Source organism: Macaca fascicularis, chromosome 10, assembly GCF_037993035.2.
Source record: "Macaca fascicularis isolate 582-1 chromosome 10, T2T-MFA8v1.1".
Taxonomy (NCBI): Eukaryota; Metazoa; Chordata; class Mammalia; order Primates; family Cercopithecidae; genus Macaca; species Macaca fascicularis.
This window is the reverse complement of record NC_088384.1, coordinates 22,061,217-22,085,656: the sequence shown is the minus strand read 5'-3', so window position 1 is coordinate 22,085,656 and position 24,440 is coordinate 22,061,217. Positions and strand designations below refer to the sequence as shown.

General features: G+C 46.4%; 1 protein-coding gene and 1 pseudogene across 5 annotated transcripts in view; both read left to right on the top strand.

Moving 5' to 3' along the window:
* The first annotated feature begins 9,862 nt into the window (after window positions 1-9,862).
* The window catches only part of NF2 (NF2, moesin-ezrin-radixin like (MERLIN) tumor suppressor), a 100,487-nt gene continuing 85,909 nt past the window's right edge, over window positions 9,863-24,440 (top strand). For all 5 annotated transcript variants that reach the window (XM_005567656.4, XM_005567652.4, XM_005567653.4 and 2 more), the window contains exon 1: window positions 9,863-10,359. In XM_005567656.4, coding sequence (XP_005567713.1) covers window positions 10,246-10,359 — 114 coding nt within the window. In that variant the 5' untranslated portion in view covers window positions 9,863-10,245. The remainder of the gene's footprint in view (window positions 10,360-24,440) is intronic.
* Window positions 18,753-20,010, top strand: LOC141407855 (ribulose-phosphate 3-epimerase-like; annotated as a pseudogene).

Sequence of the window (24,440 nt, the reverse complement as noted above, 5' to 3'; positions counted from 1 at the left end):
CCTCCGCCTCCCAGGTTCAAGCAATTTTCCCGCCTCAGCCTCCCTAGTGGCATGTGCCACCACGCCCGGCTAATTTTGTACTTTTAGTAGAGACGGAGTTTCTCCATGTTGGTCAGGCTGGTCTCGAACGCCCGACCTCAGGTGATCCACCCGCCTCGGTCTCCCAAAGTGCTAGGATTAGAGGCGTGAGTCACCGCTCCTGGCTAATAAATATTAATTACTGTTTGTGAGGGGCTTTTAAACTTGTCATACCATTTATTATTACAGTATTCCCATTTTTACAAATGGGGTAACTGAAGCTTAGAGAAGTTAAATTGCCCAAGGTCACAGAGAAGTAGAAATTCTACCTCAGGCCTGTCTGCCTCCACCATCAAGTGACATGCTAGAGAAATTCAAATCTCTGCAGTCTGGCCTGAAGAGAACAGAGAACAGGAGGAGTACTACTTATTTCCAAAGGTGTTCTAGGTCCAGATAGGAGTTATTACCTGCAGCCTGCTTTCATTCAGGTTCAGTACTCCAGTGTGGTGCCTTGGCTGAGCCTCTGACCATGCAAGGTCACCTGGGCCAGGTGATGTTTAATGAGTAGGGTTACCTCCCTGAGCCTCAGGCTGCAAGATAGGCAAGAACCTCTTAGTTTGCTTATTGCTATCTCCGGTGGTGCAGCTTACAAAAATGCATCTAGAACATCAGTCCAAACCTAAGCAAATGTAAGACAAAGCGACATTAAGACAGACATTTGAGAACTATATTCTATCGATACTCTTTTTGTTTTTTGTGTTTTTTTTGAGACAGAGTCTCGCTCTGTCACCCAGGCTGGAGTGCAGTGGCACGATATTGGCTCACTGCAACCTCCTCCTTCCGGGTTCAAGAGATTCTCCTGCCTCAGGGTCCTGAGTAGCTGAAATTACAGGTGTCCACCACCACACCCGGCTAATTTTTTGTATTTTCAGTACAGACAGGGTTTCACCGTGTTGGCTAGACTGGTGTCGAACTCCTGACCTCAGGTGATCCACCCGCCTCAGCCTCCCAGAGTGCTGGGATTACAGGCGTGAGCCACCGCGCCCAGCCTATCGATACTCTTTAAAAAAAAGTGTCAAGGCTGGCCGGACGCATTGGCTCACGCCTGTAATCCCAGCATTTTGGGAGGCTGAGGTGGGTGGAATAATTGAGCCCAGGAGTTCAAGACCACATTGAGCAACCTTCTCTACTGAAAATACAAAATTAGTCCCAGCTACTAGGGAGGGCTGAGGCAGGAGGATCCTTGAACCTGGCGAGGTGGAGGTGGCAGTGAGTAGCTGAGACTACATCCATGCACCACCATGCCCAGCTAATTTTTTATATTTTTAGTAGAGATGAGGTTTTGTCATGTTGGCCAGGCTCTTTATGAACTCCTGAGTTCAGGCAATCCACCCATCTTGGCCTCCCAAAGTGTTAGAGTTACAAGCATGAACCACGCACCAGGCCTCAATGTTAATTTCTTGATTTTGATCATTTTATTACGATTAAGTAAAATGTTAACATTAGAGATGCTAAATGAGGGATATAAGGAAACTCTACTATTTTTGCAGGTTTTTAAGTCCAATATTAGGTCAAAATAAAAAGCTGATAGATTACACATATTAAAAAATACTTTGTTGGTGGGGTGCGGTGGCTCACGCCTGTAATCCCACACTTTGGGAGGCTGAGGCAGGTGGATCACTTGAGGTCAGGAGTTTGAGACTAGCCTGGCCAACATGGTGAAACCCTGTCTCTACCAAAAATACAAAAATTAGCCATGCGTGGTGGCGGGCACCTGTAATCCCAGCTACTCTGCAGGCTGAGACAGGAGAATTGCTTGAACCTGTGAGGTGGAGGTTGCAGTGAGCCGAGATTGCGCTACTGCACTCCAGCCTGGGCGACAGAGCAAGACTCCATCTCAAAAAACAAACAAACGAACAAACAAAACAACTGTGTTATATAAGGTCTTGTCCCAATAAGAATAAATAAACAAGAACAAAACCTTTAAATAAGAGATCTATAACTGTATAAAAATAAATAAAGCTAATGCAACAAATAAATAGTAAGTGGGTAGGAAAAAATTCACTGCAAAGTAAGCAAGAGCAGGAAGAATAAAAGAAAGCCAAAAATAAGGCAAGGTCAAGTACAATTGCCAGAGGCAGACATACGATTTGGCTCTGAGCTTCTGAAGAGCAAGAAGAAAACCTGATTACTTGAGTTACAATCTGTGTAAGAGAAAAAAAGTTAAAATTTACATCCATACATGGAGTCCTGTGCATTTCTTAGAAAATTGTATTATAAAATATTTAGTGATGGGTGAGAGAGTCATAATATATTAATGAAAGAAAAATTAACAAATTGGCCAGGTGTGGTGGTTCACACCTGTAATCCCAGCACTTTGGGAGGCGGAGGTGGGTGAATCAGGAGGTCAGGAGTTCAAGATCAACTAGGCCAAGATGGTGAAACCCCATCTCTACTAAAAATACAAAAAAATTAGCCAGGCGTGGTGGCGTGCGCCTGTAATCTCAGCTACTTAGGAGGCTGAGGCAGAGAACTGCTTGAACCCGGGAGGCAGAGGTTGCAGTGAACCAAGATTGCGCCACTGCACTCCAGGCCACAGAGCAAGACTCTGTATCAAATAGAATAAAATAAATCATAAAACAATAAGTAGTATGTGAAAGCAATGGGTCAGTGGATTATGCAAGTTAAAAATTGTTTTTCTTTCTTTTTTTATTTTTGAGACGGAGTCTCGCTCTGTCGCCCAGGCTGGATTGCAGTAGTGCCATCTCAGCTCACTGCAACTTCCGCTTCCTGGGTTCAAGCGATTCTCTTGCCTCAGCCTTCCCAGTAGCTAGAACTATAGGCACACACCACTGCGCTCAGCTAAATTTTGTATTTTTTTTAGGGATGGGGTTTCACCATGTTGGTCAGGCTGGTCTCGAACTCCTGATCTGGTGATCTGCCCGCCTCAGCCTCCCAAAGTACTGGAATTACAGGAGTAAGCCACTGCTTGGTCAGGCGAGGTGAGCTTGGTGACTCACACCTGTAATCCCAGCACTTTGGGATGCCGAGCTGGGAGGATTGCTTGAGGCCAGGAGTTTGAGACCAGCCTGGGCAATATAGCAAGATCCTTGTCTCTACAAAAAAAAAATTTTAAATTAGCATGGCATGGTGGCGCCTTTAGCCCCTGCTACTTGGGAGGCTGAGGTGCGAGGATCTCTTGATCCCAGGAGTTCAAAGCTGCAATTAGATATGATCGTGTCATGGCAGCACTCCAGCTTGGGTGACAGAGTGAGTTCCCATTTCTTTACCAAAAAGTGTTTTTCTTTCTAGCTGTTTCAGTTTTCTATTGCTGTGTAATAAATTGCTACACATTTAGTGGCTTAAAATAACATACAGGCCAAGCGCAGTGGCTCACATCTGTAATCCCAGCACTTTGGGAGGCTGAGGCAGGAGAATGGCTTGAGGCCAGGAGTTTAAGACCAGCCTGGGCGACATCCCAAAACTGTGTCTCTACAAAAAGATAAAAAATTAACATGGTGTGATGGTGCACGCCTGTAGTCCCAGCTACTCGGGAGGCTGAGGCGGAGGGATCACTTGATCCAGTGGAGGTTTAGGCTGAACCGTGCTCTTGCTACTGCACGGCAGCCTGGGCGACAAAGGGAGACCTTGTCTCAAAAACAAACAAAAATCACTGCTCTAGAGCAGAGTTTCTTTATCTTGGCATTATTTACACTTTGGCCTGGATAATTCTTTGTTGTGGGGAGTTGTCCTGTGCATTGTGGAATGTTAAACGTTGGCTTTTACTCTTAGAGGCCAGGAACATCCCCCAGTTGTGACAACCAAAAAAAGTCTCCAGGCATTGCCAAATGTCCCCTGTAAGGCAGGGACCACTACCTGAGAACCACTGATCTGTAAGAGCAAAGTGTAAATCAGGTGAGATATGGATGAAACCACTCCTAGATGAAAATTGCAGCTCTACCAGTCATGGCTGTGGGTAAATTACCTCGTTTCAGCCTTATTCAGTTTTCTCAGATATAAACTGAGGATATTATAGCGACCAAATGTGGTTTCGAAAAAGGTCGAAATAGTCTGGGCGCGGTGGCTCATGTCTGTAATCCCAGCACTTTGGAGGCTGAGGCGGGTGGATCACCTGAGGTCAGGAGTTCCAGACCAGCCTGGGCAACATGGTGAAACCTGTCTCTACTAAAATACAAAAAATTATCTGGGCATGGTGGCGTATCTGTAGTCCCATCTACTCGGGAGGCTGAGGCAGGAGAATTGCTTGGGCCCCAGAGGCAGAGATTGCAGTGAGCCGAGATCGTGCCACTGCGCTACAGCTTGGGCTACAGAGTGAGACTCTGTGTCAAAAAAAAAATAAAGATAAATAAAGCATGCAAAGCACTTTGCAGAGTGCTGTACATGGTAAGCATTTAAAATATGGTAGCTACTAATATTGTCCAGACCATAGTTGAGACCATAAGTATTTCCTTATGACCGTCACTCATTCATTCAACAGGTATTTATTAACTGGGGTCTGTGTGCCCGATCATAATGAGCTCTACCTGAAGTCCCCCTCAGACCCTTATTTGGTGCATATAATTATCATCTGTGTTTATTTATTTATTTATTATTTTTGTTTTGAGACAGATTTTCACTCGTTGCTCAGGCTGTAGTGCAATGACGCAACCTCGGCTCACTGCAACGTCTGCTTCCCAGGTTCAAGCGATTCTCCTGCCTCAGCCTCCCAAGTAGCTGGGATTACAGGCACCCAGCACCACGCCCAGCTAAATTTTTGTATTTTTAGTAGAGACAGGGTTTCACCATGTTGTCCAGGCTGGTCTTGAACTCCTGACCTCAGGTGATCCACCTGCCTCAGCCTCCCAAAGTACTGGGATTACAAGCCTGAGCCACCGCACCTGGCCGAATTCTTTGTGAATGACATTTTTTGGGAAGCTGGGGGTCTCGCTCTGTCACCCAGGCTGGTGTGCAATAGCACCATCATGGTTCACTGTAGACTCCAACTTCTGGTCTGAAATGATCATCCCGCCTCAGCCCTGGTGAGTAGCTGAGACTGCAGGCACACTCCACCACAATGGCTAAACTTTTTTTTTTTTTTTTTTTTTTGAGATGAAGTCTTGCTCTGCCACTTAGGCTGGAGTGCAATGGCACAATCTCAGCTCACTGCAACCCCTGCCTCCAGGGTTCAAGTGATTCTCCTGTCTCAGCCTCTGGAGTAGCTGGGATTACAGGTGTGCGCCACCACGCCTGGTTAATTTTTTTTTTTTTTTTTTTTTTGAGACGGAGTCTCCCTCTGTCTCCAGGCTGGAGTGCAGTGGCGCGATATCGGCTCACTGCAAGCTCCGCCTCCCGGGTTCACGCCATTCTCCTGCCTCAGCCTCCCGAGTAGCTGGGACTACAGGCGCCCACAACCGCGCCCGGCTAATTTTTTGTATTTTTAGTAGAGACGGGGTTTCACCGTGGTCTCGATCTCCTGACCTTGTGATCCGCCCGCCTCGGCCTCCCAAAGTGCTGGGATTACAGGCGTGAGCCACCGCGCCCGGCAATTTTTTTTTTTTTAAATTTTTGTAGAGACGGGGTTTCACCATGTTGGCCAGGCTGGTCTTGAACTCCTGACCTCAAGTGATCCACCCGCCTCCGCCTCCCAAAGTGCTGGAATTACAGGTGTGAGCCACCGCACCTGGTGCACACTGGCTACATTTTTAATTTTTTGTAGAGATGGGGTCTTACTGTGTTGCCCAGGATGGTCTCGAACTCCTGGCCTCATGTGATCCTCCAACCTTGGTCTTCCAAAGTGCTGTGATTACAGGTGTAAGCCACTGTGCCCAGCCTATGAATGTCACTTTTATTATCAGCATAATATTCTATCATATCTACTTTTTTTTTTTTTTTTTTTTTTGAGACGGAGTCTCGCTCTGTCGCCCAGGCTGGAGTGCAGTGGCGCAATCTCGGCTCACTACAAGCTCCGCCTCCCGGGTTCACGCCATTCTCCGGCCTCAGCCTCCCGAGTAGCTGGGACTACAGGCGCCCGCCACTGCGCCCGGCTAATTTTTTCTATTTTTAGTAGAGACGGGGTTTCACCATGGTCTCGATCTCCTGACCTTGTGATCCGCCCGCCTCGGCCTTCCAAAGTGCTGGGATTAGGCGTGAGCCACCGCGCCCGGCCTATCATATCTACTTTTATTCCTGGCCCTGACCTCCCTTCTGGGATTCAAATCCACATGTCTAGCTATATGTCCTCCTGGGAACATTAAATTTGGCAATTAGCTATATGTCCTTCCGGGAACATTAAATTTGGCAATTAGCCCAGTGCCTAGCACCTGGTAGGTAAGTCTTTCCATAAAAATGAGCTATTACCCATCATCGGTGTCACTTTTTAGTCCCTGCTGTCTGATCCACCTCCTTTTGCTACTCCTCACTGGGTTCCCAGTGTCATGTATTTTCTTTTCTTTCTTTCTTTCTTTTTTTTTTTTTTTGAGACGTTGTCTCACATTCTCGCCCAGGCTGGAGTGCAGTGGCGCCATCTCGGCTCACTGCAAGCTCCGCCTTCCGGGTTCACGCCATTCTGCTGCCTCAGCCTCCCGAGTAGCTGGGACTACAGGCGCCTGCCACCTCGCCCAGCTAATTTTGTGTATTTTTAGTAGAGACGGGGTTTCACCGTGTTAGCCAGGATGGTCTCGATCACCTGACCTTGTGATCCGCCCGCCTCCGCCTCCCAAAGTGCTGAGATTACAGGCGTCAGCCACCGCGCCCGGCCAATGTCACGTATTTTCTTTTTTTTCTTTTTTTTTTTTTTGATACGGAGTCTCGCTCTGTCTCCCAGGCTGGAGTGCAGTGGCCGGATCTCAGCTCACTGCAAGCTCCGCCTCCCGGGTTCCCGCCATTCTCCTGCCTCAGCCTCCCGAGTAGCTGGGACTACAGGCGCCCGCCACCTCGCCCGGCTAGTTTTTTGTATTTTTTTAGTAGAGACGGGGTTTCACCGTGTTAGCCAGGATGGTCTCGATCTCCCGACCTCGTGATCCGCCCGTCTCGGCCTCCCAAAGTGCTGGGATTACAGGCTTGAGCCACCGCGCCCGGCCCTGTCACGTATTTTCTATCAGCAGCCGATTTGTTGTCCCTGTGGGGAGCCCAGAAAACCCAGCCCAGTTCTCTACACCTGAAGCGATGATAATGAAGACACTCTCATGCTAAGCCCATAAGGCCCTAAACAATCAGTTTTGGTGGGGAGAATTTGCTAGCAGAAGGCAGGACATAAAGTTCTCACAGCAGCCTCACTGGTTGTGGCAGCAAACCATTCCTGAGGCCTGGCCGGTGCTTCCTGGCACAGCAGGGGTCCGTGCAGAAGAGCTAGATTTATTCCATTAATATACCGTTACAGCAACAATGTCTGCTGAGTACTCTGGAGCTGTAATTCACATTTCCTGAGGCTGTAGTAGGGATAATTTGGAAGCAGGGCAGCACAGTGCTAACCGGCAGGCTCTGGGTGGGACAGACCTGGGTTTGAGTCCTAGTTTTACCTTTCGCTGTCTGCATTATAGCCAGCGAGTGGCTCTATCATATCTCTCGGTATCTTCACCTGTGGAGTCGGGGTGATTTTAACGCTAGCTAACATTTATGGAGAGATTATTGTTCAGTTAAAACTCAGGGCTGGGCACGGTGGCTCACGCCTGTAATCCCAACACTTTAGGAGGCCGAGGCGGGCGGATCACGAGGTCAGGAGATCAAGAGCATCCTGGCTAAGACCATCCCGTCTCTACTAAAAATACAAAAAAAATTAGCCGGGCATGGTGGCGGGCGCCTGTAGTCCCAGCTACTCGGGAGGCTGAGGCAGGAGAATGGCATGAACCTGGGAGGCAGAGCTTGCAGTGAGCCAAGATTGTGCCACTGCACTCTAGCCTGGGCGACAGAGCAAGACTTCGTCTCAAAAAAACAAAAAAAAAAAAACAGAAAAAACAAAAAACAAAACAAAACTCAGAAGACGGGGCGAGGTGGCTCACGCCTGTAATTCCAGCACTTTGGGAGGCCAAGGTGGGCAGATCACCTGAGGTCGAAGTTCGAGACCAGCCTGGCCAACATGGTAAAACCCCGTTCCTACTAAAAATACAAAAATTAGCCGGGCGTGGTGGTGGTGGGGGGCGCCTGTAATCCCAGCTACTGGGGAGGTTGAGGCAGGATAATCGCTTGAACCTGGGAGGCGGAGGTTGCAGTGAGCCGAGACAGCCCCATTGCACTCCAGCCTGGGCAACAATAGCAAAACTGTCTCAAAACGAAAAACAAAAGAAAAAACACAGTAGGCCGGGCGCGGTGGCTCAAGCCTGTAATCCCAGCACTTTGGGAGGCCGAGGCGGGTGGATCACGAGGTCAGGAGATCGAGACTATCCTGGCTAACATGGTGAAACCCCGTCTCTACTAAAAATATAAAAAAAACTAGCCGGGCGTGGTGGCGGGCGCCTGTAGTCTCAGCTACTTGGGAGGCTGAGGCGGGAGAATGGCGTGAACCCGGGAGGCGGAGCTTGCAGTGAGCCGAGATCACGCCACTGCACTCCAGCCTGGGAGACACAGCGAGACTCAGTCTCAAAAAAAAAAAAAAAAAAAAAAAGAAAAAACACAGTAAATTGTCCCTATTTGACTACTAAGAGCTATTTTAAAATAGAATTTATCTAGGTACAGTAAGGTATAATTATCCCCCTACACCCGTTATAACCCTTGATGACACTAAATAAATAATACACGAATATGGTTCAAAAATGGGCATCGTAGAGTATAAAATGAAGAATGCTTTCATTTTCCACCCAAATTCAGCAATTTCATAGGATGCCAGGCTCCATTCTAAAGCCTTGTATGTATTCAGTGCGCTGAAATTCAACAACCTCACGAGGTAGGTATAACCATTAATATTAATTCTAGGCGGGGCGTGGTGGCTCACGCCTGTAATCCCAGCACTTCGGGAGGCCGAGGCGGGCGGATCACCTGAGGTGGGTAGTTCGAGACCAACCTGACGAACATGGAGAAACCCCGTCTCTACTAAAAATACAAAATTAGCCGGGCGTGGTGGCGCATGCCTGTTATCCCAGCTACTCGGGAGGCTGGCGCAGGAAAACCCGGGAGGCGGAGGTTGCAGTGAGCCGAGATCGCGCCATTGCACTCCAGCCTGGGCAACAACAACGAAACTCCGTCCCCCACCACTCCCCCCCAAAACATAATGATTCTAAAGGGAAGCAGAGGGATCTGGCGGAAAAGTGCCAGCAAATCTAACAGGCCTCCACAAGAGTCTTGAAAGTTTGAGAAGCTTAGGGGTCGCTATATGTGATTAACTGTCAAACAAGAATATTCGCCGGGTGTCCGAAACGCGATCCCCTGGGGCGCCACACTCGGAGCCTACTTGAACCCAAAGAGTCCCTCCCTGGGCCAACGAGGGACCCAATTCCCGCGCCCGGCATCCAGCCTCTACGTGGTTTCCTAGGAAAGGATAGCGGAGGTCCGCCGCCTCAACCAGTCTTGTTAGAGTGGCACAAAAGCGTTCGGAGTGACTGCCACTGTAGCCACTCAACGCCGAGCCCAGGCCTGCTTTTTTTGCGGTTAGAGTGAAACTTTCCATTGGTGGAGTCACCCCGAAGGAGGCGGGACGGAGGGGGAAAGTCCTGCCTACCTTGGTCTTCCCAGCCAATCGCAGCATCCAGGTCGCAGAACCCAGGCGGTAGCCTCCGGTTCGGTTGCGCTGTGCGTAGTGGTCTGGGAGACCTGAGGGCGGGGCCGGGAGCAGGCCCCGGACTGCGGGGAGGGTACGCTTCCCGCGGGCGCGCGGAGTGAGGACGGTGACAGCCACGCGCGCGCATACGCGCCCGACTGCAGCGCGGCCCCGCGACCCTAGTCGGCAGCTGAGAGGCGCGCAGAATCTGGGCCGCTGCCGTCTAGGGTTCCCGTCCCGAGGCGTCCCCGGCATCTCCGGCCTGAATCCCGGAGTGCCAGGTCGCGCCTGCACCGACGGTCCCGACTCCCGTGCCCTCCCAGGAGCCGTCAGGGCCCGCCCCTCAACTCCCCTTTCCGCCCGGGCAGGGTCCTCGCGGCCCATGCTGGCCGCTGGGGACCCGCGCAGCCCAGACCGTTCCCGGGCCGGCCAGCCGGCCACCATGGTGGCCCTGAGGCCTGTGCAGCAACTCCAGGGGGGCTAAAGGGCTCAGAGTGCAGGCCTTGGGGCGCGAGGGTCCCAGGCCTGAGCCCCGAGCCATGGCTGGGGCCATCGCTTCCCGCATGAGCTTCAGCTCTCTCAAGAGGAAGCAACCCAAGACGTTCACCGTGCGGATCGTCACCATGGACGCCGAGATGGAGTTCAATTGCGAGGTAACCGGCCGGCAGCCCCGACTGCTGCGGTGACAGTCGAGGTGGAAACTCGAGAGGTTCTCTTTATATCATCTTAATGGGTGTAGCTAGAGACGGGCAGAACCGGAAGGGGCCAACTAGGCCCAAAACCTCATGTTAAAGATGATTGCTGCTTTTTTTCATAGGGCTTTTGGGTTTTAGCATTTCCTGAAGGTTATTTTCATTCATTGTTATTGGAAGAAGCTGGATGCTCCTGTGATAGAAAATTCCGGATTTCAGTGTCAGGCTTAAGTTAGGCTTACGCTTAAACGCTTGAAAGTTCTTTCATTAGGTAATATTGTTATGTACCCAGGTATTAGAAGTTGCGTCTTGTTTATTGGAAAGCCAATACTTGTTTTCCTTTTCTAAAGCCTACATATTCTGGAAAAAAACCCTTTGAAGAACGATATAATATCTCATACTTACTTTCCACATAGTTTCCAACATGATGATTAACAGCTATCAATTGTTCAGTATTTTCAAAGTGCCAGACATTTGCACATTTAATCCTCAGAACAAACCCATTTATCTAGTAAATGGCAAGGTGGGGTTTTGAACTAAGCTCACAGCCAGTACAGTACTGCTTCTCAAGTAATTTAAGTTCTTGCTACTAAAGGTGTGGTTTGTGGACCAGCAGCATTGGCAGCAGTAACCAAGGGTTGGCAAGCTTTTTCTGTACAGGACCACATAGTAAATATTTTCAACTTTGTAGACTAGAGAATCTCTGTTGGAGCTATTCAGCTCTTCAGCTCTGTCATTGTAACACAAAAGCAGCCTTAGATAAGATCAGCTTCCAGCTTGACAGCTTAAGGAACCCATTCCTCTGTAAAACTGGTGAAAATTCTTTTTTGTTTTGTTTCATTTTGAGACAGAGTCTCACTCTGCCACCCAGGCTGGCATGCAGTAGTGTGATCATGGCTCACTGCAACCCCCACCGACCTCTGTGGCTCAATCAGTCCTCCTGCCTTGGCCTCCTGAGTAACTGGGACCACAGGTGTGTGCACCACACCTGGCTAATTTTTTTTTTTTTTTGAGACGTCTCGCTCTGTCACCCAGAGTGCACCGGGCTGGAGTGCAATGGCGCGATCTCGGCTCACTGCCAACTCCACCTCCCAGGTTCAAGCAGTTCTCTTGCTTCAGCCTTCCAGGTAGCTGGGATTACAGGCATGTGCCATCACGTCTGGCTAATTTTTCTATTTTTAGTAGAGACAGGGTTTCAACATATTGGGCAGGCTGATCTCGAACTCCTGACCTCATGACCAGCCCACCTGGGCCTCCCAAAGTGGTGGGAAAGTGGTGCTATTACAGGTGTGAGCCACCGCGCCCAGCCTCACCTAGCTAATTTTTGTAGAGACAAGGATTTTGCCATGTTGCCTAGGCTGATCTTGAACTCCTGACCTAAAGCAATCCGCTGGCCTTGGACTCCCAAAGTGATGGGATTACAGACGGAGCCACCATGTCTGGCCCAAAAATTCTTTTTTTAAAATCAACTATTTAAACCCTCCGGCAATGGTCCTGAGGGCAAACAACAAATGAAACACCTATTCAAGAAAATCTACAAATTCGGTAAGAAAGATGAGAGGATATGGTATTTGAACCAAGATCATTCCCTCCTTACCCACTCCTAGCTTAGTGAGGTAGAGCTTCTACTCCAGACTATTGCAAACTGAAACACGGGGCACCGCTCCCTCAGCTCCCAAATCAAATGCTTTCTTCCCAGGAAAAGCTGGACATCAGCATTTCTTATCATACCCAGAGCTACTTGTTGCTGAGGTTAAAACCTGTGTGAGTGCAATTGAAAGTTGGAGCTCCCTTTTTTTTTTCTTTTGAGACGGAGTTTTGCTCTTGTTGCCCAGGCTGGAGCGCAATGGTACGATCTCGCCTCACCGCAACCTCCGCCTCCCAGGTTCAAGCGATTCTCCCACCTTAGCCTCCCGAGTAGCTGGGATTGTAGGCTTGCCCCACCACGTCTGGCTGATTTTGTGTTTTTAGTAGAGATGGGTTTCTCCATGTTGGTCAGGCTGGTCTTGAACTCCTGACCTCAGGTGATCTGCCTGCCTCGGCCTCCCAAAGTGTTGGGATTACAGGCGTGAGCCACCGTGCTTGGCTAAAGTTGGAGCTCCCTTCTTCCACCTAGTCCCTACTTGTGGAACAGGATTGTACCTTGGGCATGGCATACTGAAACTACTGGCGCCCCAATTGCTCATCCACCAGTTCTAGCAGGCTGAGCCTCAGGTTGTTGCGGTCCCCTGCCTCCTTCCACCAAGTGCTCAGTTTCTAGAGTGCGGGTATCTCTCAGAAGCTTTCCATGCTCCTTCCCCCCAGCTCCAGAGCCTTTCTCCGGGATTTTGCCTGAGGAGAGAAGCAGGCCCTAAAACAGATAGCTCCTAATCTCTTTCCAATGGTAGTGACTTCATTTGCAACACTGTGTAGAAATTCATGCCTAAGGGCAATTTGGAGATGTGAAGGTTTTGGTGAGAGGCAATTGGGAGATCTGCGGATTTTTTTTTTTTTTTTAAGTTAAAAATTTATTGGCCGGGCGCAGTGGCTCAAGCCTGTAATCCCAGCACTTTGGGAGGACGAGACGGGCGGATCACGAGGTCAGGAGATTGAGACCATCCTGGCTGACACGGTGAAACCCCGTCTCTACTAAAAAATACAGAAAACTAGCCGGGCGAGGTGGCGGGCGCCTGTAGTCCCAGCTACTCGGGAGGCTGAGGCAGGAGAATGGCGTGAACCCGGGAGGGGGAGCTTGCAGTGAGCTGAGATCCGGCCACTGCACTCCAGCCTGGGCGGCAGAGCGAGACTCCGTCTCAAAAAAAAAAAAATTTATTGACATTCTGAAAATATAAGGATTGTGAAAAACTATTTAATATTGCTTTTAATTTATCATAGGAGTTACTTCCCAAAAATGTTAATCACAGCTGGATTGAAAGAGTCTTTGGGAAATGTGGCAATGTTGTTTATATAAGTATACCACATTATAAGTCTACTGGAGATCCAAAGGGATTTGCGTTTGTGGAATTTGAAACAAAAGAACAAGCAGCAAAGGCAATTGAGGTAGGTCCAGATCCTGAAGTCAGAACAGGCGAGAGGAAGAGAAGCAGCTCTGAAGATGCAGAGTCCCTTCCTGAATTAGTTCCCAAAGATTCCTGTCCTCCTCCAGAAGGGTAAAAAAAAGAGATCTGCGGATTTAATGGAGATGCAGCCTAGACTGTAGGTCTCCTGGTTTGCTGGAAAGAATTGGGGAATAAGACAGCTGGGAGAAGCCCTTCTAGGATCAGAATAAGGATCAAACATTGACCATAGCATGGTGGCTCACGCCTGTAATCCCAACACTTTGGGAGGCCAAGGCGGGCGGATCATGAGGTCAAGAGATCATGACCATCCTGACCAATATGGTGAAACCCCATCTCTACTAAAAATACAAAAATTAGCTGGACATGGTGGCATGCACCTGCAATCCCAGCTATTTGGGAGGCTGAAGCAAGAGAATCACGTAAACCGGGAGGTGGAAGTTGCAGTGAGCCAAGATCACGCCATTGCACTCCAGCGTGGGTGACAGAGTGAAACTCTGTCCTGTCACAAAACAAAACAAAACATGCGGCACAGACCTCTGAGGTGATGGATGTCCCTCCTGCCCTGGTTGTATCATTATACCTTGTATATTAATGAATCAGAATACTGCAGGTACCCCCAACATATGTACAACTATTATGAATCAATAAAAAACAATTTGAAAAGTAAAGTATGCCGGGCGCGGTGGCTCAAGCCTGTAATCCCAGCACTTTGGGAGGCCGAGACGGGTGGATCACGAGGTCAGGAGATCGAGACCATCCTGGCTAACACGGTGAAACCCCGTCTCTACTAAAAAATACAAAAAACTAGCCGGGCACGGTGGCGGGTGCCTGTAGTCCCAGCTACTCGGGAGGCTGAGGCAGGAGAATGGCGTGAACCCAGGAGGCGGAGCTTGCAGTGAGCTGAGATCCGGCCACTGCACTCCAGCCTGGGCGGCAGAGCGAGACTCCGTCTCAAAAAAAAAAAAAAAAAAAAAGAAAAGTAAAGTATGTGGCGGAGGTGGAAAAAAGTGCTTTCCTCCAAACAGGCACAATTTGATTATATCAGTTTGTAGAGCAAGAGCAAGTTATGCCTCAGTGCATTGTTGAAAATAATAGAACAATATACCCCAATTAGTGGAGCATCATAGCTGGGTGTGGTCAAGGAGAGAAAAGAAGAGAACCCTACCAAAACCACTGTCATCCCAGGGTGACTGTGGGCATACCCAAAGCTGCACCTCCCTGAATAACAATATCATAGGCCTTAACACTCTTTAGGGGAAATGGATTGCACTCAAATAATCCAGCCAGTTACTAAACAAATAACAATTAGCACTGGAGAGGGGGTACCAATCCCCAAAGTTGCTACAGTATATGATCTAAAATGTCGTTTCCAACAAAAAATTAGGAGACATACAAAGAAACAGGAAAATATGACACATACACTGAAAAAAAGCTGGCAACAGAAATTGCCTGTGAGACAAGGGGCCAGAGTTAATGAAAAAGGCTTCAAACTAGCCATTAGTTTCACAGTACTAAAGGAAAATATGATGACAAAGAAGTAAAGGACAGTATGACACTGTTTCATCAATTAAAGAATATCAATAAAGATATAGAAATTATAAAAAAATAAATGAAAATTCTGGAGTTGAAAGTACAATAACAACTGGGCAGGGTGGCTCACGCCTGTAATCCCAGCACTTTGGGAGGCTGAGGCCGGTGGATCACCTGAGGTCAGGAGTTCGAGACCAGCCTGACCAACATGGTGAAACCCCGTCTTTACTAAAAATACAAAAATTAGCTGTGCGTGGTGGCCGGCACCTGTAGTCCCAGCTACTCGGGAGGTTGAGGCAGGAGAATTGCATGAACCTGGGAGGTGGAGGTTGCAGTGAGCCGAGATTGCGCCACTGCACTCCAGCCTGGGTGACAAAGCGAGACTCCATCTCAGAAAAAGAAAAAAAAAAAGGAAGTACAATAACAAATTTTAAAATGCACTAGAGGGACTCAATAATAGATTTGAACTGGGTGAAGAAGAATTAGTGATTTTTTTTTTTTTTCCTTGAGACGGAGTCTCGCTCTATTGCCTAGGCTGGAGTGCAGTGGTGCAATCTCGGCTTACTGCAACCTCTGCCTCCCCGGTTCAAGCAATTCTCCTGCCTCAGCCACTGCACAGTGGCTTTGGGAGCACTTTGGGGGACTGAGGCGGGTGGATCACCTGAGGTCAGGAGTTCAAGACCAGCCTGGCCGACATGCTGAAACCTTGTCTCTACAAAAATACAAAAATTAGTGGGGCATGATGGCGGGTACGTGTAATCCTAGCTACTCCGGAGGTTGAAGCAGGAGAATTGCTTGAATCGGGGAGGCAGAGGTTGCGGTGAGCAGAGATTGTACCACTGTACTCTAGCCTGGGCGACAGAGTGAGACTCTATCTCAAAAAAAAAAAAAAAAAAAGAAAATAGATTGATAGAGATTACGCATGCTGAAGATTAGAAGAAAAGAATGAAGAAAAATGAGCAGAGCCTCAGAAATGTGGGAGATCACTAAACATGCCAACATATGCATAATGGGAATACCAGAAGAGGATAGAAAAGGAAGCAGAAAAAATCTTTGGGAAAAAAAAGGCTGAAACTTCCCAAATTTTTTGAAAAACATTAACCTATACATTTAGAAAGCTTAATGAACTCCAAGTAAGATAAATACAGAGATCCACAAAAAGACATATCATGCTAAAAATGCTGACAGTCAGACAAGAAGAAAATCTTGAAAACAAAAAGAGAAAAAGGATTCATCACTTTCAAGGGAGCCCCAATAATATTAACAGCAGATTTCTCAGTAGAAACCATAAGGGCCATAGGCAGTGGGATAACATCTTCAAAATACTCAAAGAAAAATCCCATCAACTAAGAATCCTGTATTTAGCAAAGCTGGATATAGATGAACTGGACATTTCAAAATGAAGATGATGGCTGGGCGCAGTGGCTCATACCTGTAATCCCAGCACATTGGGAGGTTGAGGTGGGTGGGTCACCTGAGGTCAGGAGTTCAAGACCAGCCTGAACAACATGATGAAACCCTGTCTCTACTAAAAATAGAAAGATTAGCCGGGCGTGGTGTTGCACACCTGTAATCCCAGCTAGTTGGGAGGCTGAGGCAGGAGAATTGCATGAACCCAGGAGTTAGAGGTTGCAGTGAGTCAAGATCGCACCATTGCACTCTAGCCTGGGCAATAGAGTGAGACTCCATCTCAAAAAGAAAAAAATAAATAAAAGTTGAAATTTCTCAGATAAACAAAAGCCAAAAGCTGAGAGGATTTATTGCTTGAAGACCTGCCCTAGAGGAAATACTGAAGTAAATTCTTCAGGCTGAAAGCAAGAGACACCAGACAGTAATTTAAATCCATACAAATAAACAAAGAACACTGGTAAAGGTAATTATGTAATTATAAAAGACAGTATAAATGCGTATTTTTTTCCTCTTAACTGATAAACAATCATATAAAACAGTATGTATATAATATTTTGTTGGGCTTACAAAAAATGTATGTGTAATACATTTGCCAATAACAGCACAAAGGAGCTGGGTGGGAGCAAAGCTCTATGGGCTAAGGAAATGGCTACAGATCTTAAAATAACAACTACAACAACATTTTGACCGTGCTAGGATTACACCTGTAATCCCAGCACTTTGGTGAGCCGAGGCAAGTGAATCACCTGAAGTCAGGAGATCGAGAACAGCCTGACCAACATGGAGAAACCCCGTCTCTACTAAAAATAACAAAATTAGCTAGGCGTGATGACTCATGCCTGTAATCCCAGCTACTCAGGAGGCTGAGGCAGGAGAATCGCTTGAACTGGGGAGGTAGACGTTGCAGTGGGCCAAGATGGTACCATTGCACTCCAGCCTGGGCAACAAGAGTGAAACTCCCATCTCAAAAAACAAAACAGAACAAAAATCTTTTATTGGGTATGTAAGTTTAATAGATGGATATGTAATAGATGTATGTATAACAATAAGGCCATGAAAAAGGGGGGAAAAGGAATGGAGTTATATAGGAATAACTCCTATGTAAATATGACTATATATCACTGGAATTAAGCTAGTATAAACCTGAAGCTGATTCTTTCTTTTTTTTGTGAGACGGAGTCTTGCTCTATTGGCCAGGCTGGAGTCCAGTGCCATGATCTTGGTTCACTGCAACCTCCGCCTTCTGGGTTCAAGTGATTCTCCTGCCTCAGCCTTCTGAATAGCTGGGGTTACAGGCGTGCGCCACCACACCCGGCTAATTTTTGTATTTTTTTAGTAGAGACAGGGTTTCACTATGTTGGCTAGGCTGATCTTGAACTCCTAAACTCAGGTGATCCGCCCGCCTTGGACTCCCAAAGTGCTGGGATTACGGGCATGAGCCACCATGCACAGCCAATCTGAAGCTCATTCTGATATGTTGAGATTACATAGTAAATCCCAGAGCAACCACTAAAAAACAAAAGCCTGAAAAACTAGTGAAATAATTGTTAGCCGGGCACGGTGGCTCAAGCCTGTAATCCCAGCACTTTGGGAGGCTGAGACGGGCGGATCACAAGGTCAGGAGATCGAGACCATCCTGGCTAACACGGTGAAACCCCGTCTCTACTAAAAAATACAAAAAACTAGCCGGGCGAGGTGGCGGGCGCCTGTGGTCCCAGCTACTCCGGAGGCTGAGGCAGGAGAATGGCGTAAACCCGGGAGGCGGAGCTTGCAGTGAGCTGAGATCCGGCCACTGCACTCCAGCCTGGGCGACAGAGCCAGACTCAGTCTCAAAAAAAAAAAAAAAAAAAAAAAAAAAAGAAATAATTGTTAAATAAATTTAAATGTTTCATTAGAAAATATGCATTTAAATTAATAGAAAGTAGTAAAGGAGGAACAGAGAAATAAAAATAATGTGAAATACGTCAGGTGCAGTGGCTCACACCTCTAATCCCAGCACTTTGGGAGGCTGAGGTGGGCAGGTCACCTGAGGTCAGGAGTTTGAGATTAGCCTGGCCAACATGGTGAAACCCTGTCTCTACTAAAAATACAAAAATTAGCCGTGCGTGGTGGCACATGCCTGTAATCCCAGCTACTTGGGAGGCTGAGGCAGGGGGTCACTTGAACCCAGGAGGCAGAGTTTGCAGTGAGCCGAGATCATGCCACTGCACTCCAACCTGGGTGACAGAGCAAGACTCCCTCCCCCCTACCTGAAAAAAAAAAAAAAGATGTGAAACACATACAAAAAAAAAAAAGTAAAATGGCAGTTGAATGCCAAGTAATTAGATAACTTCAATGAAATGAAATGGACAAACTCCTAGAAAGACATAAACCACCAAGATTGACCCAAGAAGAGACACCATCTGAATAAACCTATAACAAGTAAAGATATTAAATTAGTAATTAAGGGGACTTGTGGAGTAACTTGCTCTTGGGAACCAGTGTATGGCATCGGGCTGCAAGATTGGCCCATCCATCCTCAACACTACCTGGCCAATTTAGGGGCCCAGTACCTCTGGATGCTAGACTCTGGGGTCGATTATCTCCACCTGGATGTAATGGACGAACATGTACATGATGGTGTCCAAGCCAGAACAGTGGGTAAAGCCAGTGACTATAAGAGGAGCCAATCAGTACATCTTTCAGCTCGAGGCTACTGAGAACCCAGGGACTTTGATTAAAGACAATTGGGAGAATGGGATGAAGGTTGGCCTTGCCATCAAACCAGGAACCTCAATTCAGTATTTGGCACCGTGGAGTAATCAACTAGATATGGCCTTGGTTATGACAGTGGAACCAGGGTTTGGAGGGCATAAATTCATGGAAGATATGATGCCAAAGGTTCACTGGTTGAAGATCCAGTTCCCATCTTAGGTTATAGAGGTCGCTGGTGGAATAGATCCTGACGCTGTCCATAGGTGTGCAGAGGCAGGAGCTAACATGATTGTGTCTGGCAGTGCTATTGTGAGGAGGCAAGACCCCAGATCTGTGATCAACCTGTTAAGAAATGTTTGCTCAGAAGCTGCTCAGAAACATTCTCTTGATTGATGAAACCATAAGGAGCCCAGTGTTTCTGTTTACGAAATCTCCTTTTTACTGGAAAACAGAAATATCGACTACCAAATCATAATGCAATTGAAGCCATTCTGCTTTTTTGAGCAGTTATTCATTTCGGTGATTATGATTGATTGTACAGAGTATTATAAGAAGTTAGAAATTGGTGTGTATGACTACATTTTCAGTGAAGCACTTTATTAGTGAATGAGATACTGTTTTTATTGAGAGCCTTGATTTTTATAAAGAGTAAAAATATGGCTGCATTAAGGTTACAAACAGAAAAGTGTCTTAATGTCTAAGGAGGGCATATTAGCTACACTACAAAAACAATTTTTTTTCTGTATTTCTGAAAAGAATTTTGTTGTTTCTCAGCTGTTTTCCAAAAGCAAAGGAAGTTTTCATGTTTTTTTCTATTTTGTGTTATGTGTGATTTGTTTATATGCTTGGTAATATGAGTCGAATGGAATTTAAAAATATAAGTTTGGGTACGATAGTGTACCATTAAAAAATAAATAAATAGTTAGAGAGACCTGGGCACAGTGGCTGTTGCCTGTAATCTCAGCACTTTGGGAGGTCAAGGCAGGAGGATCCTTTGAGGCCAGGAGCTTGAGAACAACCTGGGCAACATAGTGAGACCCCAACTCTAAGATATACATAATATATATGAAATCAGCTAGGCATGGTGGTATGAGCCTGGAGTCCCAGCTACTCAGGAGGTTAAGTTGTGAGGATCACTTGATCCTAGGAGGTTGAGGAGATAGTGAGCTATGATTGTGCCACAGTACTTCAGCCAGGATGACAGAGTAAGACCCTGTCTCTTAAAAAAAAGAAAATAGGCTGGGCGCAGTGGCTCATGCCTGTAATCCCAGTACTTTGGGAAGCCGAGGCGGGCAGATCACGAGGTCAGGAATTCAAGACCGGCCTGTCCAATATGGTGAAACCCTGTCTCTACTAAAAATACTAAAATTAGCCAAGCATAGTGGTGTGCACCTGTAGTCCCAGCTATTCAGGAGGCTGAGGCAGGAGAATCACTTGAACCCAGGAGTTGGAGATTGTGGTGAGCTGAGATCGCACCACTGCGCTCCAGCCTGGGTGACAGAGCGAGATTCTATCTCAAAAAAAAAAAAAAAAGAAAAAAGAAAAGAAAAGCAAATCCTAGGCTCTACCTACTAGAGGTCCTGATAGCTTCACCACTGAATTCTACCAAACATTTCAAGAAAAATTACTACAGTTCTTCACATTCTTCACAAATTCTTCAAAAATGAAAAAGAGGAGAAAATACTTATAAACGAATTTTATGAGACTGGTATTACCCTGTTGCCAAAACCAGACAAAGACATTACAAGAAAATAAAACTATAGACAAATATATCTTACAAATGTGGAAGCAAAAATCCTCAACAAAAATACTAGCAAACTGAATCCAGTAACATATAAAAAGAATTATATACCATAAACAACCAGGATTTATTCTAGGAGTGCAAAGTTGGTTTAACATCCAAAAATGAATTAATGTAAATAATGTAATGCATAATATCAATAGAATAAAAAACAAAAATCACATTGTCATCTCAGTAGACACAGAAAAAGCATTTGACAAAATTCAGCCTATTTTTCATGATAAAAACACTAAATAAACTAAGAAGAGAAGAAGAGTTCCTCAACGTGATAAACAGCAGTTATGAAAAACCCACAGCTAACTTCATAATAGTGAAAGACTGAGGCCAGGCACGGTGGGTCACACCTGTAATCCTAGCACTTTGGGAGGCCAAGTTGGGCAGATCACTTGAGGTCAGGAGTTCAAGAACAGCCTGGCCAACATGGTGAAACCCTGTCTCCACTAAAAATACAAAAAAAAAAAAAAAAAAAAATTAGCCAGATGTGGTGGTGCATACCTGTAATCGTAGCTACTCTGGAGGCTTACGTGGGAGGATTGCTTGAACCTGGGAGGCAGAGGTTGCAGTGAGCTGAGATAGCACCACTGCACACTCCAGGCTGGGCAACTGAGCGAGACTCCGTCTCAAAACAAGCAAACAAACAAACAAACAAACACACAAACAAAATAGTGAAATACTGTATGCTTATCCTTAAGATTAGGAATAAGATACCTACTTTCATCACTTCTATTCAGCATTGTGTTAGAGGTTCTAGCCAGGGCAATTAGGCAAGAAAATGCAATAAAAGACATCTATATTGGAAGGGAACAAGTAAGATCATTTCTGTTTGCAGATGACGTGATCTTGCATATAGACCCTGAGGAATCCACTAAAAAAGTATTGGAGCTAATAAATTATTAGCTTAGTAATGTTGTAGGATACAAGGTCATTATGCAAAAGTCAGTTGTAAATGTATCCACTTGGAATGAACAACCTGAAAATGAAATTAAGAAAATTCCATTTGTTATAACCTAAAAAATAAAAATACTTATAACATGAAAAGTATCTTTTTTTTCCATCCTCTGACAGTTGTGTAAAAGAAAGTATAAAACTTATACTCTAAAAGCTGTAAAACATTTTTGGTTTTGTTTTTTAAATTAATTTTATTTTTTTTTGAAACAGTCTCACTCAGTCGTCCAGGCTGGAGTGTAGTGGTATGATCTCAGCTCACTGCAACCTCTGCCTCCCAGGTTAAAGCGATTCTCCTGCCTCAGCCTCCCACGTAGCTGGGACTACAGGTGTGTGCCACCACACTCAGCTAATTTTTTGTTTTTTTTTTTTAGTAGAGACAGGGTTTCACCGTGTTAGCCAGGATGGTCTCAATCTCCTGACTTTGTGATCCGCCTGCCTTGGCCTCCCAAAGTGCTGGGATTACAGGCGTGAGCCACCGCGCCTGCCTTAATTAATTAATTAATTAATTTTTTTGAGATGGAGTGTTGCTCTGTTGCCCAGGCTGGAGCATAGTGGTATGATCTTAGCTCATTGCAGCCTCTGAGTCCTAGGTTCAAGAGATTCTCCTGCCTCAGCCTCCTGAGTAGCTGGGACTACAGGTGTGCACCACCAAGCCTGGCTAATTTTTATATTTTTAGTATAGACGGGGTTTCCCCTTGTTGGCCAGGCCGGTCTCCAACTCCTGACCTCAGGTGATCCACCCACCTCAGCCTCCCAAAGTGCTGGGATTACAGGCATGAGCCAATGCGCCCAGCCTGGCCTTTTAAATGATTTAATTGATTTTTTTTTTCTCGGGCTTGCACTGAAGTGAGAACAAGTGCAGTGGTGCAATCATAGCTCAGTGCAGCCTAGACCTTCCAGGCTCAAGTGATCCTCCTACGTCAGCCTCCCAAGCAGCTTGGACCACAGGCATGCACGATCATCCCTAGCTATTTTTTTTTTTTTAATTTCTTGTAGAGACAGAGTCTCCCTGTGTTACCCACACTGGTCTTGAACCTGACCTCAAGCAATCCTTCCATGTTGGCCCTTCAAAGTGCTGGGATTACAAGTGTGAGCCACCATGCCTGGCCTATAAAACATTTTTAAAAGAAGGAAGATATAAATAAGTAGAAAATAGCTCTTGTTCATGGATAAGACGTAACATTGTCAAGTTGGCAGTACTTTGGAGATTGATCTACACGTTCGACATAATCCCTGTCAGAATCCCAGTTCATTTCATTGTAGAAATTGACAAGTCGCCAAGTGTGGTGGCTCATGCATGTAATCCCAGCACTTTGGGAGGCCGAGACAGGCGGATCACTTGAGACCAGCCTGGCCAACATGAAAAAACCCCGTCTCTACTAAAAGTACAAAATTAGCCAGGTGTGGTGGTGCATGCCTGTAATCCTAACTACTTGGGAGGCTGAGGCAGGAGAATCGCTTGAACCTGGGAGGCGGAGCTTGTGGTGAGCCGAGATTACGCGCCATTGCACTCCAGCTTGGGCAACAAGAGCGAAATTCCGTCTCAAAAAAAAAAAAAAGAAAAGAAAGAAATTGACAAGTCAATTCAGAAATTCATATGGAATCATAAGGGACCCACATTAGCTAAAACTTGAAAAAGAAGCAAGCAGAAAGACTCACACTTTGTGATTTCAAGACATACTATAAAACAACTATAATCAAGACAATGTCACCAGGCACAGTGGCTCATACCTATAATCCCAACACTTTGAGAGGCCAAGACGGGCAGATCACTTGAGGTCAGGAGTTCGAGACCAGCCTGGGCAATATGGCAACATGAGCTGAGATCGCAGCACTGCACTCCGTTCTGGGTAACAGAGCGAGACTCTGTCTCAAAAAAATAAAATAAAATAAAATAAATAATAATTAGCTGGGCGTGGTGGCAGGCACCTGTAATCGCAGCTACTCGGGAGGCTGAGGCAGGAGAGTCACTTGAACCCAGGAGGTTGTAGTGAGCTGAGAAATCTTGTCTCTACCAAAAATACAAAAATTAGCTGGGCATGGGGGTGCACCCTTGTAGTCCAAGCTACTTGGGAGGACTGAGGCACAAGAATCCCTTGAACCCAGGAGGTGGAGATCACAGAGAGTCGAGATCGTGCTACTGCACTCTAGCCTGGGGGACAGAGCGAGACTCCATTTCAAAAAAAAAAAGACAGTGTGGTACTGGTGTAAGGATAAATGTATAGATCAGCGGGATAGAATTGAGAGTCCAGAAATAAACCCAGTAGAATAGAGTTGAGAGTTCATGGTCACCTGATTCTTGACAAGGGTGCCAAGACCATTCAGCGAGGGAGAATTGTCTTGTCTTGTCTTGTCTTTTCTTGCTACATGCCACAGACTGTGAGAAGGAATAGTCCTTTCTTTCTTTCTTTCTTTTTTTGAGATGGAGTCTCACTCTGTCATCTAGGCTGGAGTGCAGTGGTGCAATCTTGGCTCACTGCAACCTCCACCTCCTGGGTTCAAGTGATTTTCCTCCTTCAGCCTCCTGAATACCTGGACTACAGGCATCTGCCACAACGCCCGACTAATTTTTGTATTTTTAGTACAGACAGGGTTTCACT